The sequence below is a fragment of the Folsomia candida genome, unplaced genomic scaffold (assembly GCF_002217175.1).
Source record: "Folsomia candida strain VU population unplaced genomic scaffold, ASM221717v1 Fcan01_Sc002, whole genome shotgun sequence".
NCBI lineage: Eukaryota > Metazoa > Arthropoda > Collembola > Entomobryomorpha > Isotomidae > Folsomia > Folsomia candida.
In genome coordinates, this window is record NW_019091194.1 from 9,573,010 (window position 1) to 9,588,119 (window position 15,110).

Below are 15,110 nucleotides of genomic sequence, written 5' to 3' on the forward strand. Positions count from 1 at the left end.
TAATTCTGCATTTGTACATATTTACTAACTGTTTTACTGTCTTACAACAAAAGCAAGACCAGTCAACACAAAAAGACGTAATAGGCAAAAGAAGATGACAAATATTATGCCTTTGTTTTAAGTTTTGTAGTGGCAATATATTATATTGTATGTGTATCTGTATCTGTGTATGTAGCAAAACTATTTGTATGAATAATACAGATAAGTGTTCAAACGTGTGGTAGAGGTAGAGATGTAAGGTGAATTTGAGATTCGCAATTTCTTGCTATACGAAAATGACCCATCACCATTTCTGCCATAATAATATTCGAAGATGACTTCATATTTGAAAAAAAATCTTCTTGGGCGTGTCGGATGAATATTTAAAAGAAATAGACTAATAATCTGAACAAGGTCAAAATTGCTTTCAATATGATTCGGATTTTCATTTAGTAAGGTGGTAAAATTTAACTAAATATCAATACATGATCTATATTGCATAGTCGAATTAATCCTGGACTGAGGTGATTTATAATTTCTTACATATAACTCACGTCTTTTGATTAGTTTCATGCAAAAAATTCGAGGCCAGCCACTTTATTAAATATTAGCAAAATACTACAAATGAAAAGAAATCATCTTCGTCTGTGCTTACATATTTGCATGAACACGAGCTGGTACTACTGCTACTCCTTTGTTTATCATTCTACCAATCTTGGCGATACTCGAATTTATGGCTGAACATTACTAGTACAACAGGTCATTCCGTACCTCATGCAGTGACTTGATTACGTATACATAAATTACATGTGTACTCTTGGAAAAAAATTGCGATGAACATATCCATGCCGTTCGAGACGCGTCTGCAATGGTCTGCTCAATCTAGGATAAAAATGCTTAGTACTGAAGTACATATTTCAGCCAAAAAATGTACAAGAAAGAAAAGGTAAATGTTCGGCATTATAAAAGCCAAGAACTTCATGGAGAAATTATCCAGTCATTACTTGGTCTTTGTCGAGAGAGGAAGTTTACACCATGATCAGAAATATTTTCGCCGTGACCCTTCTTCTGGGAGTGGCTTGTGCCTTTCCTCATCCACAAGCACGTAAGTAGTAAAAGCAATATGGCGTCGATTTTAATAACCGCATTCTTACATCATGACTTTTTTTGTAGCACCTCTAGGCGCTCTTCCTGCCCCAGGTCCCAACGGCGTCCCCCCACCTGGTCCTAATGGGCTTCCACCACACCCACCCGGCTGTCTGCCCCCACTCCCTCCTAACCAAGGACCACCAGGATCCTCTCCTGCCTCCCTTCCTCCACCACCAAACGGGCCTGATGGCAAGCCTCTCCCCACCTGCCCACCCACTCTTATTTCTGGCCATTGTGGCGGAGTAACGTACTTCTGGGACACCGCAAAGGGGGAGGACCAGCCTGCCGATTTCAAAAAATGTTTCTTTGGTGATGGCGAGGTCGGAGCTATCTGCAATGGAAAGGAATACACCTGGGACCCTGCCAAGCAAGAAAAACCAGCCGAACTAGAAGCCTGTGAGAAAAAATTTAATGGACAATAATAGAAATTCAGAGTTGTTTTTGTTATACTTATTGATTCAAAATCTTGTATTTCTGCGGCAATAAATTTTGGACTTTTTCAAATTGCATCATTATATGTTGAAGCTATCTTTCAGTATATGTAGATTTACTAATTAAATTGTATTTCATCGACAACGTACTATATCATTTTTACATAAAATTGTCTACCTAGTGCATACATGGTCCGGTATTTGCAATGTCGGTACAAGTGAGAATCTTGAGCAAAGCAATGGCAATGCGGCAATGGAACACGTGCATGTTTTGTGTCAGCTGCGACAGCTTTTTGTTTGCATTTTGTTGAGTTATCTTCATGGATGTATAGTAATCTTTGAAAGAATTAAGCATTTTTAATATGGAAAAAATACGCGTTTTGGAACTATTTTGTGGCATTGGAGGGCTGCATTGGGGACTGAAAGGTAAAAGAGTTGTTCCGTGTGTGTAGTCATTCATATGGTTCAAATTATCAAATTACTTATAAGGTTTGATTTACGTTTCAGAGATAGGAGTTGAGTTTGAAATTGTTGCGGCATTGGAGATAAATCCTACCGTTCTAGAAACATACGCCGTCAATTTTCCAGACGTGCGAATAGTCAGGCGTAACATTGAAAGTTTGACAGCAGAAGAAATCAACGAGATGAACATTGACGCTCTTGTAATGAGCCCTCCTTGTCAGCCTTTTTGCAGGTAGAATTTAATATTACAATTATTTCTGAAAGAGAAGATCTGCTGGAATTGACATGTAATTTTATACTAGAGCAGGGAATAAGCAAGGGTTGCTGGACAAACGGTCTTCTCCGCTAATTAACTTACTCCAAATACTTCCTCGAATAAGGTTTAAATATATTTTTGTGGAAAACGTCAAGGGATTTGAGACGTCCGATGCTCATGGCGAATTTGTCGACATGTTAACAAAGATTGGATTCCGCTATCAAGAATTCCTCTTGAGCCCTGTGACATTAGGAATTCCGAATTCTAGACTGAGATATTATTTAATTGGAAAACATTCTGATTTACAATGGTCATTTGATCTGTCAGATCAAGTGTTGGACAAACTTCCTGAAACAAGTGGAAACAATCCAATTCAATTGGTCAAGGATCGGCATAGGCAACGATGGTTGAATTATCGTGAGAAACGTATAGGACGCCATGCAACAGAGGTACATCTACTGCTAATCTTCACGTTTCATGTATTATGCATTCAGTTCAGGCTGTTGTATTTTGCATAAAACGTAATATATACTTCATTTTCCAGGGAAAACTTCATGGTTCTTCATCGGAAAAATTCCCATCTAAATATCTGGAATCAGCCACAAGCAAATCAGAAGAATTATGGTACCTAAATGATATTTTGGAGCCTAATGAATTTATTTTTCCGGAACACAAACTTTCACTAGAAAAATTACGAAAATATTGGAGTGCGTTAGACATTGTAACTCCATTCTCAACCACCTCGTGTTGCTTTACCAAAGCCTATTTTTACTACTTAACGGGGAGCGGCTCAATTTTAGATATTAATGGAAACGATAAAATTGAAAGTGATGAAGTTAGGCAATCTGAGGGAAAATTTAGGTATTTCACTCCACGAGAAGTAAGTAGATTGATGTGCTACCCGGAAGAATTTAAATTTCCATCAAATCATTCCTTAAAACAAAAGTACAAAGCTTTAGGCAATAGTGTAAATGTGAGCGTAGTTGCTTTAATGTTTGCATTGCTATTTAGCTAATATATTGATTGGCATGTGTATTTATGCAACTTCTCTGAATGCACCATGATCATGTATTATATTGTTATCAAGATTTGTGTATTGTCTTCCATTCAATGTCTTTTCACGTGGAAATAAACGTGGACCAATACATATTTCAATATATTCATAAGTTCCTTTATTTACTTGAATTGCCTTTAATTTCATGAAAAAATAATCAAAACAAGTGACTATAATTAGCTATGACACATGATGATAAACGGAATATAGAAGAGGTAAATGCTGCTTTCCGAGAAAATCATAAAATATATGCAATTGAAAGACGAGTCGTAGAGCGCTCAAACAATATTGAGATACTCGATAGCAATCACTAGAGTGCTTAAGTATTATACCAACCAGGTACACGATAATTATTTTGTTCCATCAGCTTGGACTTCCAGTGTAATTTTAGTGGCTGAAGACGAAGACACTAGAGCTTCCTCAATATCTTTCATGTCAATATTATTTCCATTAGTACTACTGCTACCCATTTCCATTTTACCTTTGGAAGGATTTATGGCTGACGCATATGCATTTGAAAAAGCTCGGTGGGGTGCCCTTCCAAACCCAATATGTTTCGGCATTGACCGCGATGCATTATTATTACCACCACGATTGGTGTTAGATTTGGTTTGATCTTCATTCTTTTTAACTTGTTGAGATTTGAAATCACTTGAAGCTCCGACGACGACGCCATCAGTAGATTTCTCTTGATCCACCTCCATCAAAAATCCCTTCGTGGTTGTGCTCGAATCAGCTAACGTTGATTTTAAGGTTTGCTTGGTCTTACTATTGGCCTTTGTTGAATGTTTCTCACTAGTTTTAGACTTTCCTTTCTTCTTATTACTGTCTAAATTTCGGGGAGGTTTACAGTCCCAAAATTGAAATTTTTGTGAAAACTTGTGCTGTTCAATACAATGTTGCTTCCGTTCATCCGGGGTTGCAAACTTATTAAGGCAAGTTTCCAAGAAACATTGATACTGAAAATCAGGTTATCAAACATTTATAAGTCATTTTTATTCTCAGTAGGTATGACTTATGCTTTTGTAAATGCACAGTGATTTGACTTAATACAATTTGATAGTTGTTCCCTTACCATAGGTTTCTTTTCCGCCATCAGACCAAACAACGTGTCATGTATTTCTAGGACGTGTAGCTCCAAAATATGGTAGGAAGGGAGCGACATTTTGCATATGGAACAGGCATGCATGTGACGACTATTGTAGTGATATTGATAGTCCTCATTCGTTTCAAAGGTCATGGTGCAACACTGCACTTGACATGGAATGCGACGACTACCTTGAGGACCTTCCCCCTTTGATTCATCTCCAATATCTCCTCTGCAACAAATCATATTTTACACGGTAGTGATAAATTGGCGAATAAAATAAAGCCAAAATGGTATAATATTTTTTACCTATTTAAATCTTGATTATCATCCTCCAACTTTATTGTCGGTTCAGGAACAATGTGTTCTGCTTCCACTTCGTCGTCTTCTGAAGAAAACGCAACCTCATATTTTCTTCTTATCGGAGTTTTAACGTTATCCACGATTTCTTGATCCATGATTGTGTATTGAGACCTAGGTGGAAAATTTGGAAATTCTTTCCGAGAAAATTTCTGTTTCAGAAATCAGAAATGTTCAACCAACTCAAAATTATTTAACCGAAAGTAGCTAACGTTCTTCTACTACTGAATAGATTATGTAAAGAATCAACCCCCGCAAGATTTTCGTTCATTAATACCAATATGGGGAAAGTGAGTTTGCTGGTAGGTAATGGGGGCGACGCTACCCATAAAGCCTCTGATATTTTCTTAATATTTCTGCATATTATTTGAATTTGAGTCCTTATTATGATTAGCTTGAACCCTACGTGAAAATTTGTCCATTTTGCAAAGATTCTTTAAATATGCATTTAGAGTATTTAGTTTACAGATGAACAAAGGAAAAGGACGTAGTTAAGTTTATAAAACCGATGATGTCAAACATTTATTATCGATTCCAAAGGATGCTTGAGTTAGCTTTTATGAATGTTAATCGTAAGAAAATAAAAAAATATTAAGTACAATTATTGTGCTACCCTTGCATTTTTACATCTACCATGTACTACGATTTGAGGTTGCGTTGAGAATTTCAACTTGAGATTGCTAATAGCCTAAGGCAACTTTTTTGCAACTTTTGTACACTCTACTTTTATTTTCATTTTCATCCTTTATCAAATCAAAAATACACCTGTTTAGTGGCATACTAGATTCGGTTTTAATAAATTAGTTACAATAATGACGGGATACTTAATTTGTATCTGTTTCGAAAGTGGTGTTCCAATTTTTGCCCGAAAAATTGGCGATGTTTCCCCAGTAAGAACAATATTATAAGCATTAAGTTGACCTGTCAATGACAGGCTGTCACCAATAAAACGTAAAATCATTCATTGCATTTTAATACTTTATGTAGATTAGCTGGCCATTGGCCGCCTCTCTTAATGGACTGAAAGTGTTTGGAAAAGCCAACAGGGTTGAGCTGATTTCAAGCATTACAGAAAGTAGTAGGGTAGTTTGGAAAGATTTTCATGACAGGTAGTTATTTAACTATTTTTGCTTCTCGGTATTACAATTACATTATGGGTTGTATATTTGTTTTCGTAGATTGGCTTTAATTTTCGCTGGCACTGATGATTCCATAACCGATTTTCATGTGGAACATGTACTTGTGAACGTCTTTAGCGTTTTGGTCCTATCGGTTGGGTTGGATGAAATTGTCAGAACCAAAAGTGTCGATAAATTGAAGAAAGAGTTTCGTGTATGTAAATTATTAGGTTTTATATTTGGCTGTAAATATAAATTCAAAAATATCATGCATTTTAGATGTGCTACCCAGTCATCGACCTCATTCTTCAAGGTCTAAAGCCTAACGACAGAACTTTATACTTTGGAGATTTAACTGGTTGTGCAGATGTGGCACTGCAAATGGACCCTCCCAATAACCAAGTTAATTTTCAGACCGTTTTAGACAACCTGATGGAATCCATCGGTTTTAATTATGGATGCCTAATCGCGAATGGCATATTAATTGGATGTACCGAGGGTGAGTCATTCCGATGAAATGATTTGTTTAATGTCCCGTGTTAAAAATTAATCCGTTCATGTAGATTGGTGGACTTTGTCTGGCACGGAAATGTGTCTCATTACGTTTACAGCTTCACTAATATCAGACCCCGTAACAGACGCTGCTATATTTTTACCATCTAGCAGCCCTAATGCAAGTTTGACCGAATTTGTATAAATGCATATGTGCATATTTACATGCATATGCATTACGCATATATACATGCGTAACTGTTTCCTGTAATAATTGAATTTCTACATTTGATTTCAGCTTGCGTACCGATTTGTGACGTTTAAAGTTGTAGAAAACGTCCGGCTTTGCGTACTCTGCGGACAAGAGCCGACTTTACCAACAATTGAAAAGGAAATCGCAAAGCTCAAGAAGAACTTTAGTGAACAGTTATCACTTTTTCAAAACAGACTGACACCTTTCTGTCGCTATTCAAGATTTTTTAACATTGGCAAATCTATCTCTGGGTATGATTAATTAAATGATCTATCAAGATCTTCTACATGTACGTATGACCTATAAGTTCTTTCTGCAACCAGGTTCCTGCTTGTATGCCTTGACCGGAGGCGGTGTACTTTTTCCGTCTTTCCCGAACGGTCTAATGAGCAGATGAATACGGGGCATAAATTGGACCTATTGAGAACGTTTTACAGAAATACCGTGGGCTCAATTTTTCCTTGGAGTTGTGCAGCTCCACCAATGTTCGTTTCTCCGCCAATTCACTTACACCATGGGTCGAAACGTATGTCATTGACTTATCAACATTAACTAGCACTTGCCGTTGTGCTGATACATATTTATGTGCATATTATGTTTCCAATAGATGTTGGCCCCACAGTTCACAAAGCATCAGAAGCATATTGGACATCTGAGTATCATAAATGCCATGCTATGACATTTGCCATATTTCAACTTTTTGTCATTTATGAGCCCGATATTCCCATGCTACTCATGAGGTGATGTGAATTTCAATTTACTATGATGCAAATACCCTATCCATACACACATTAAGTTAACTTTTGTCATGTCTCTGGTAGGCAAACCACGAGAAAACTTTTACAAGAACTGGTAAAGGAGAAAGTGATGAGATGAAATATATGCAAAGTTTTAAAAGTCACAATTGTTCATTTAATTCATTTATTGGATACAAAGAATGGAATTAATAATCTTACTACACAACTATACGTTTACTAGAGCTGGCTATGTCTTGTGATAGAAATATATATATCACATACGCATAGCTCGTAATATTTACTAAAAACTAGATTATGTAGCTACTAACTTGTACTAAAAATTTAGATCGAGTATTTAAATAACAAAATTGCAAGTCTCAATGATAGATAAAAATTACTGTAAATAAAATACCAAGATTACTCGTCGGAATTATCTTCTTGATCATCCATCTCTTCATCGTCGTCCTCTTCTTCAGAAGCGGCCCCATCAAAGGGTACATTTACTTTAGGGCCATTCATAATAAAATGAAAATCTACATTATCCGGATAATCCACACGAGGCAACATTTTCGGAGTCAACAAGAAATATTGTGGAGTGTTGGCTCCCTTTGCCAACGAACAGAGAAGGTTAAAGAACCGTGACTCGTTTTTAGCGTCCATCCCCTATAGGAATCAACACGCCATAATTTAATATTTCTTTTGTTTATTTATTTACATTATTTTATAGTCACAAACTTTGCTTTACCTGATTGATCTCATCAATCACTCGAAACGGTACGACCGTTAGTTCTTGTAATGCTAAAACATAAAGCGCAGTTGTAATCACTCGTTCACCACCGCTTTGTAAGGTTCCAACGCGAGTGCCACACATTTCTGCCAATGGTTCCGAATTCCTAAACTGCACCATGATTTTAATTCCATACTTTGCAAAATCATCCTACAAAAATTATAAATGTTATTCAGAAGAATGTAAATACTGATAAAATTTTGTTTCACAAGCATACATACCTCGTCTTCTGAATGGCACAGTGAAACCTCACCAGCACATCCCATGTTTTCAAAAAATGTACCAAAATTTTTGTTAATTCTATCAATTAGAGATTTAAGAGGCTGTAACCATTCTTCTTTCTTTTGGGCAATTTCGCTTTTCAAGTCTGCCAGCCGTGAAATATCCGTTCCACGTTCCTGATTTAATTTGTCAATCTTCTTTAATCGTTCTTGGTAATCTTTTACAATTGAAGCATCAGTGTCCACCAAGAAGCCCATCTAAAACAAATAATACTAATAATGTTACAACACGCAAACTGTAGAGTAGGGTGTATATCAAGATTCCTAGACTTTTAGGTTAGGAATCTTGGGTGTATATATAAGAATATATTCATCCAGTTGAACAAATCATAAAATTATGATTAATTTTAATCACCTGAGACTCAGCTTGTGTGATTTCTCTGTTGATATCTTCAACTGTAAGGTTTCCATCAGCAATATCTGCAGGAGGCTCAGACACTTGACTAACTTCTACAGCTTCTCTTTTGGCACGCTCTGCCTCGGCTGCTCGAGACTTTACTTGCTCACTTAACGTTGCAAGGTCTCCCTAAGATAAATTGAAATATAAAAATACAGCATATACAATATAAAACCTTTAAATAAGTTCTATTACCAGGTATTTAACTTACGTTATGTTGATTTATGGAGGCTTGGAGATCTTCTAGTAAATTCTGTTTAGTCATAATCCTACTTTGAAGCACACTCACTTGGCGTTTAAGAATTATGAGTTGCCTCCCTTTTTTGGCGTGTTTTTCAATCTCATTCACCGACCACTCCAAGTGAGATGTCAACTTTTCTCGTTCGTTCTGGGTTTTGCACACAAATAAACATGTAGGTATATGATTTGAAACAATTGAAACGTAATTAATTTTATTTGTAAATTATAGCAAGCTGTACCCATGTATCTTTTTGTGCCTTGTCCCTCAATCCTTGTAAATCAGGAATATCCTTTTCCAATTGCTCCTTCCCTCTCTTAGCTTGTGCGATCTTGCTCACAAGTTGTTTCTTGTATTCGACCTTCTTCTTAGCATCGCTCAAATCCCTTTCCTTCACAGAACGACTTTCTTCTAAGGAATGCAATTCGGCACGTCGAATTTTGAGCCTTTCTTCGATCCCTGACTTTGTACTTAAAGCATCTTTCACCTGGTCTTCAAGTCGTTCCCTCTCCGCAGCATTGATTTCGGTTGTAAATACTCTTGCTGGTGGGAGAAAATCCACCGATGAACAAATTCCATTTCCATAACTTGACTTTTTTATGAAGTATGAATTTTCGTCAGTATAAAACGCTTGAATAGATGAAGTTTCAGATGTAATTTCCTTGAATTTTCGGTCCGTCTCTGGAGATTTTCCTATTTACAAAAATTCAGAAAACCTTACGTAAATAATTGTGATGGCTATGTTAGAGTTTAATTAAGGGTTAAATGGGATTCAACAATACTTGCCACGAAATTTTCGAGTATATGCCAAGGTAAAATTAAACTAATTATATTAACTCGATTTGTGTAAATTTGGCATCAAAAAATTAATTCAATAAATGCTCCTATCATATTTCTTATCCTAAATTGTTGTTTCTTTTCCATTCTATATCTTACCAATTGGAATGTCATGGACCCTGTGTTTCTTTATCATGTACGATAAATAATAATCTGGTGCTTGAATTAGTTCAATCAGCGTCTTTTGGAAACAATACTTTCTGCAAATTAAGAAATACAATTTTTTTGTAAGGTGAAATTGACGATCAACAGACCACCACCAATGAGCCAACAACAATAACATATGTATAACAAAATTAAGTAGGGCTACTTAATTTTTTTAAGGTAATACTTGGCTCCAAGTATTACCTTAGGTATTCCGGCTTGAGCGTTGGTTTTGGTTTCTGCCAATTTGCTGGAGGAGCTTCGTGATGGATGATTGAAATTCTGAGATTCTCTGGTTTCATCATATTAAGCATCTCTTCCAAATCATCCTTATCCTCGCAGAAAAATGCAGTCATATCCGCGATACCAATATGTCTTTCAACAACGGGCCCATACTTGAGATCGTTTACACAAATATGTAAAATCATAGGCTCATGGATTTTCCCCTTTAATTTGGCCTTTATTTCAGGTCGCTCAAAAAACTGGACTGCAGCGTAAGCATCCTTTTTCTCCCGTTGCATGTACTTTAATCTTGACATTCGCAAATTTCCAAGCCCGTCAATTTCCCGATTCCACAAGCGCATTCGTTCATTTAACCCTTGTATTTCTTGTTCATCTGACGCTTTTTCTTCGGTTACTTTATAAATGGACTCGGAAAGATTGGTTACTTCGCTATTAATGGAACGTACATCATCTTCCAATCTAGCCACTAGAAATATAATAGTTTAGTTCATTATGTGTCATTTTATCATTTATTTATGCCAATATCAAAACTTCTCTTTCAGAGTAGTTACGTTTTGACATAAAGTATTTAGAGTAATAGAGTGTTACATATAAATATCGATAATTAATTTGTAAACATAAACTTACAATCACTGTTATATCCTTGCGAGTTAAACTTATCGAGCTCAGAATTCAGGGCGTTTAGTTTCTGAGTCGCCGCTTCAACGTGTTTCTGTCTATCCTTCTCCTGTTTCTCGACAGCTTCCAGTTCGGAATTTATTTCATTCACTCGGACCTCAATTTTGTCGCATTCCTCTTCATACTTTGTTTTCACAGCTTTGATTACATTCAGGTTTCGACAAGTGGTCATTTCTCTATTGTAGGTCCCAAGTTTAGTCTCCATCTGTCGGACGGACCTTTTCATTGGTTCAAGTTTTCCTTCTTCCTCTTTCTTTTTTTGCTTAAGAGTTTCCAGTTCCGTGTTTACCTAATTACAATTATAAATAACTGTACTGTACATATATACTTGTATACATTGCAAACTGAAAACTACGTTACAAGACACTATTCTAATACAACGAGAGCGATGACGTCAAAATTAGAGGTATACATACATACCTGCGAAAAGAGTTGAATCGCTTTTCGATAAATTATCCAAGCTTTCTTGCCTTTCCAGTCTGCGATAACCCTTTTAAACTTTTCCCTTTCATGATAATTTTTCACTTCATTCTCCAACCTCTGGTTATATTGTTGTTCAGCACGGAGGGAGTCGGACGTGTTTTGAACACTATGTTCTTTCTGTTTAACCAGCTCATTTAGTTGGACGAGTTGATCGTGCTTCCCAATCAAGGTGTCCTTTCCCATCGCCAACTGGGTCGACCGAAGCAAAGAATACGAGTCCATTTTGGAAAATTCCTGCACTCGATCCTGTGGTAGAAATTGACACAGATTGTCCAACTGAATGTTGAGCTTGGTCAGGAGCAGTTCGACCTTTATATATAAAGTACATTAATTGTATTGCTCTATAAGCAATAGTAATAAAAAAAACCCTATAATATAATACGCTGATTGTCGTATACCATACCTGATTCTGTGAAGTCTTTTTCCCATTTAATTGCCAAGTGGAGACTGCACTTGTATTTGAAGCTTTGATGTGTCTTTTTACTACATAATTTTCTCCATTTGGATTGTAGAGCTCTATCTCGATACTGGCATAGGTACATTCGTGTCGAATATATTCCTTAAGGGACAAAGCTCGTCCTAGAATCTTGGGTTTTCCTGCAAGTCCAATGCAAATCGCGCACACAATTGTGCTTTTACCTGTCCCGTTTGGACCCAAGATAAGATTTACGTTTGGACCAGCATGTAATTCAACTTTGTGATATGTCCTAAAATATATGTACAATCAATCACACATCAAGTCCAGCATATATATTGTTAAATGAAAATTGTAAATTTTTGAACTTATGTAGATTCTTACATAAAATCATAAACCTTGAGTCGAACAATTGAACCCTTCACCCCAAGGTACGGAGTTTGTGACCCTGCAATCGCCTCCAGTTGAGCCGTATTGAACTGCACCATGTTGAAAAATTTGATGGCTCTATCCTCCTATTATTTAGTATTGGGAGGTGTTATGAATATTAAATAAATACTTGTCCCCTCACCCCCAAAATTAAAACTTACCGTAAAGTGGAAACTCTATTACGTCAAGCACCAAGTGGTTGAAACGTGCAATGCACTTTTAATTTAAAACGACATTACTGTACGGATTATTATCACTCATGTTCCCTTCGTCAAAATTAAAAAGCGAGGACAGCAAATGCCCAATGGCTTGACCGTGACAAGAAAGACACGCTCAAGTAATTTTATGAACAAAAATATTAAAATCCAATGTTATATTACAATACAAAATAAATTTGTCAATCGAACTCAAAAAGAGCGAGAAGGCAGCGAAATGTAAGACGAAAAGGAGGCAAGCAGCTGAAGCTGAACAAAGCAGCGCCGAAAGGGGCGAGTTGCGACAAAGTATTATATTGTTTTGAGACCCTGTGACAGATTCAACACGAATTTTTATGGATAGACGCCTTGCTTGACTTTGAATTTCATTTATTATTCAATGACAGAGAAAATAATAATATAATGGATGAATCGGTAGCCTGAAAAGCTAGATTATTATCAAATTGTATAAAACCAAACTCTAAAGATAATAAACTTTTATTGTGCGCAATTCTGGTCGGTGGAAAGGTCTGATCGTCGTTGTCAGGTCAGCCATATGATTTCGTCATCATCATCATCATCTTCATCCACCAACATTTTGTCGTTTTCCAAAGCACTCTGGTCAATTACTTCGGTTTCTTCGCTACAGTTTCTAGTATAACGAATATTCTCAAGGAATTCTTCATATGACTCTTCGGGTTGATTGACGTTCGCATTTTCTAATAAAACAACACGTTTGATAACATCGTGAATGTAAATTTTATTGCATGCAAAGATTAGGTTAAGATACCTTGACTCTTAATAATAATTCGATGCTTCCATAACTCGTCCCAAAAATCGTTGTGTACATTATCGATATTATTCCAACCCAAACTGGTGCTATCAGTAGAATTTTGCCGATCATTTTGATAACCATAAAAATCCGGATCATCGTTTTTATTTTCTTCAACACGATCTGGTAACGTGTCCAAATCGTCATTGGTTTTCTCTTGGAAGAAAAAATTGGTAGGAGAAGAACAACGAAATGAACCTTCTCTCTCCAAGTTTCGCAACATCAACTCACGCAAATTTGCGTCGGACTCGTGAATTTCCTTCAGCCATTTTTCTTTATCTATAAATGTAATTTGTTCGATAATCTTTTTAAAAATATAATCTCTGAATTCGATACGCGACACAAAATCCGTACCTGACGAACTCCATTTGTCAGACTTGGTGGTCTTGCAAAGTCCATTGGAAGTGGCGTCCATATGTTTATCCGATTCTGCCTTTTCTAGCAATTTGAGGTCGATAGACATGCACTTGACCTGACCTCGGGACATTTTACTCAGTGTCTTAGCAAACAAATTAAATGACAATTTACAGTCCGACTCGAAGTTTCAACGAACTGTAATGGATTTAATACTTATTTTGTATAGTTGCTTGTAAATTAAGTTACACAACGCCAGCAAACACCTAATTTAAATTACAAAATAAAATGTGGAAAGAAACTCAACTCCGGGCTCTTATCTTTCATCCAATAAATCTCATTCAACTTCCGAAAATATCAAGTGGGCCATAGCACGTAAGTGGGTTGTAGTTGCCGGTTGAGATTTTTGATTTTCATGTCGAGTGAGATTGCTACTTTATACTTTCATGAAAGTATAAAGTAGCAATCTACTAGTGAAAGTCTTTCACATGTAAAGTCCACCTCCATGCCAAATTTAAGATTTTTACTATTCGAATTTGAGAAATAAATTGAGGTGACTCGTGGACTCCCAAAAACCACAACTAGGTACTAGGCATCACATTTAGACTTAACATAATATTATTTTGCCCATCTATAACGCCGAATTTGGAATGTTTTTAATAATGTGCCTGAGGAAAGAATAAGAATATGATGAGAAATATCGGCACAGATTAATGAACACAAGGGTATATTTACATATTTGATATTTGATATAACACACATAAGTAGCTCTCTGGCTTGAGAGTTATTATGGAAAAACATACGGATGGACATGTATGACAGTTTCATAAGCTCTGAATCGGGCTAAAAACACACAATAGCATCTCAGCTTTTGTATGACAATTCATAATTTCAACTTGACAAGCTTCAGACCGACCTTGATTATTTCAACATCTTGGTCGGACATATGCAAAATGATGATGGGAAAAATACTCTTGTTGACACGCGTTTGGTCTTGAACTTGACATGGACATAATAATATTTATAACTTTGCAAAATGTACAAAACGATAATTAATTACACAAAAATGACTTGCTTTTATAATACAAATATCACAATCTCTTAATTCACTACTTTAATATATAACTTCTGCGAAAGATCTCGAACTTGAACTTGAATTTTTTAAGGTCAATTCTCATGGATAGTCATAGGATATAGATCATGCGTGACATACATAAATTAGCAAATTATTGTGGCTGACGAAGTATTAAGCGATGACATAATATATGTGGTACGGGTTATTAAAAGTATTGCATCATTATCATTACAGAGTTTGTTCTATATATTCTTCTGAATGAAATAAATAAATACATAAATTGAGATGCGATCTTGAACTTCAACTTCTTCAAGGTTTGCTGGAATATTAATTACGTATTATGTA

At 36.1% G+C, this 15,110-nt stretch overlaps 6 protein-coding genes across 6 annotated transcripts; 3 read left to right on the plus strand and 3 right to left on the minus strand.

Annotated features, from left to right (window-relative positions):
• The first annotated feature begins 922 nt into the window (after positions 1-922).
• LOC110844501 (SR-related and CTD-associated factor 4) lies at positions 923-1,643 on the plus strand. The gene is made up of 2 exons (XM_022090717.2): positions 923-1,084; positions 1,153-1,643. Exons 1-2 carry the CDS (start codon positions 1,015-1,017, stop codon positions 1,548-1,550), a joined length of 468 nt encoding a protein of 155 aa, XP_021946409.1. The 5' UTR covers positions 923-1,014; the 3' UTR covers positions 1,551-1,643.
• Positions 1,644-1,797: 154 nt separating this feature from the next.
• LOC110844434 (tRNA (cytosine(38)-C(5))-methyltransferase) lies at positions 1,798-3,434 on the plus strand. Its single transcript, XM_022090633.2, has 4 exons — positions 1,798-1,985; positions 2,067-2,253; positions 2,324-2,726; positions 2,822-3,434. Exons 1-4 carry the CDS (start codon positions 1,922-1,924, stop codon positions 3,290-3,292), a joined length of 1,125 nt encoding a protein of 374 aa, XP_021946325.1. The 5' UTR covers positions 1,798-1,921; the 3' UTR covers positions 3,293-3,434.
• On the minus strand, positions 3,433-5,022 carry LOC110844435. Its single transcript, XM_022090634.2, has 3 exons — positions 4,728-5,022; positions 4,407-4,650; positions 3,433-4,290 (listed from the first exon to the last, which is right to left on the minus strand). Exons 1-3 carry the CDS (start codon positions 4,874-4,876, stop codon positions 3,682-3,684), a joined length of 1,002 nt encoding a protein of 333 aa, XP_021946326.1. The 5' UTR covers positions 4,877-5,022; the 3' UTR covers positions 3,433-3,681.
• Positions 5,023-5,129: 107 nt separating this feature from the next.
• On the plus strand, positions 5,130-7,787 carry LOC110843382 (protein fuzzy homolog). The gene is made up of 9 exons (XM_022089345.2): positions 5,130-5,668; positions 5,766-5,887; positions 5,957-6,110; positions 6,176-6,395; positions 6,460-6,569; positions 6,687-6,892; positions 6,965-7,167; positions 7,249-7,381; positions 7,463-7,787. The coding sequence occupies exons 1-9, from the start codon at positions 5,591-5,593 to the stop codon at positions 7,515-7,517; spliced, it is 1,281 nt and encodes a 426-aa protein (XP_021945037.2). The 5' UTR covers positions 5,130-5,590; the 3' UTR covers positions 7,518-7,787.
• Positions 7,549-12,748, minus strand: LOC110843958 (structural maintenance of chromosomes protein 5). The gene is made up of 13 exons (XM_022090029.2): positions 12,472-12,748; positions 12,266-12,396; positions 11,870-12,173; positions 11,404-11,775; positions 10,933-11,272; positions 10,267-10,771; positions 10,018-10,118; positions 9,323-9,774; positions 9,055-9,231; positions 8,802-8,972; positions 8,387-8,644; positions 8,124-8,315; positions 7,549-8,041 (listed from the first exon to the last, which is right to left on the minus strand). The coding sequence occupies exons 2-13, from the start codon at positions 12,367-12,369 to the stop codon at positions 7,796-7,798; spliced, it is 3,222 nt and encodes a 1,073-aa protein (XP_021945721.1). The 5' UTR covers positions 12,370-12,396; positions 12,472-12,748; the 3' UTR covers positions 7,549-7,795.
• A 129-nt stretch (positions 12,749-12,877) lies between these two features.
• Positions 12,878-14,086, minus strand: LOC110844203. Its single transcript, XM_022090349.2, has 3 exons — positions 13,691-14,086; positions 13,295-13,615; positions 12,878-13,223 (listed from the first exon to the last, which is right to left on the minus strand). Exons 1-3 carry the CDS (start codon positions 13,821-13,823, stop codon positions 13,048-13,050), a joined length of 630 nt encoding a protein of 209 aa, XP_021946041.1. The 5' UTR covers positions 13,824-14,086; the 3' UTR covers positions 12,878-13,047.
• Between the last annotated feature and the right edge of the window lie 1,024 nt (positions 14,087-15,110).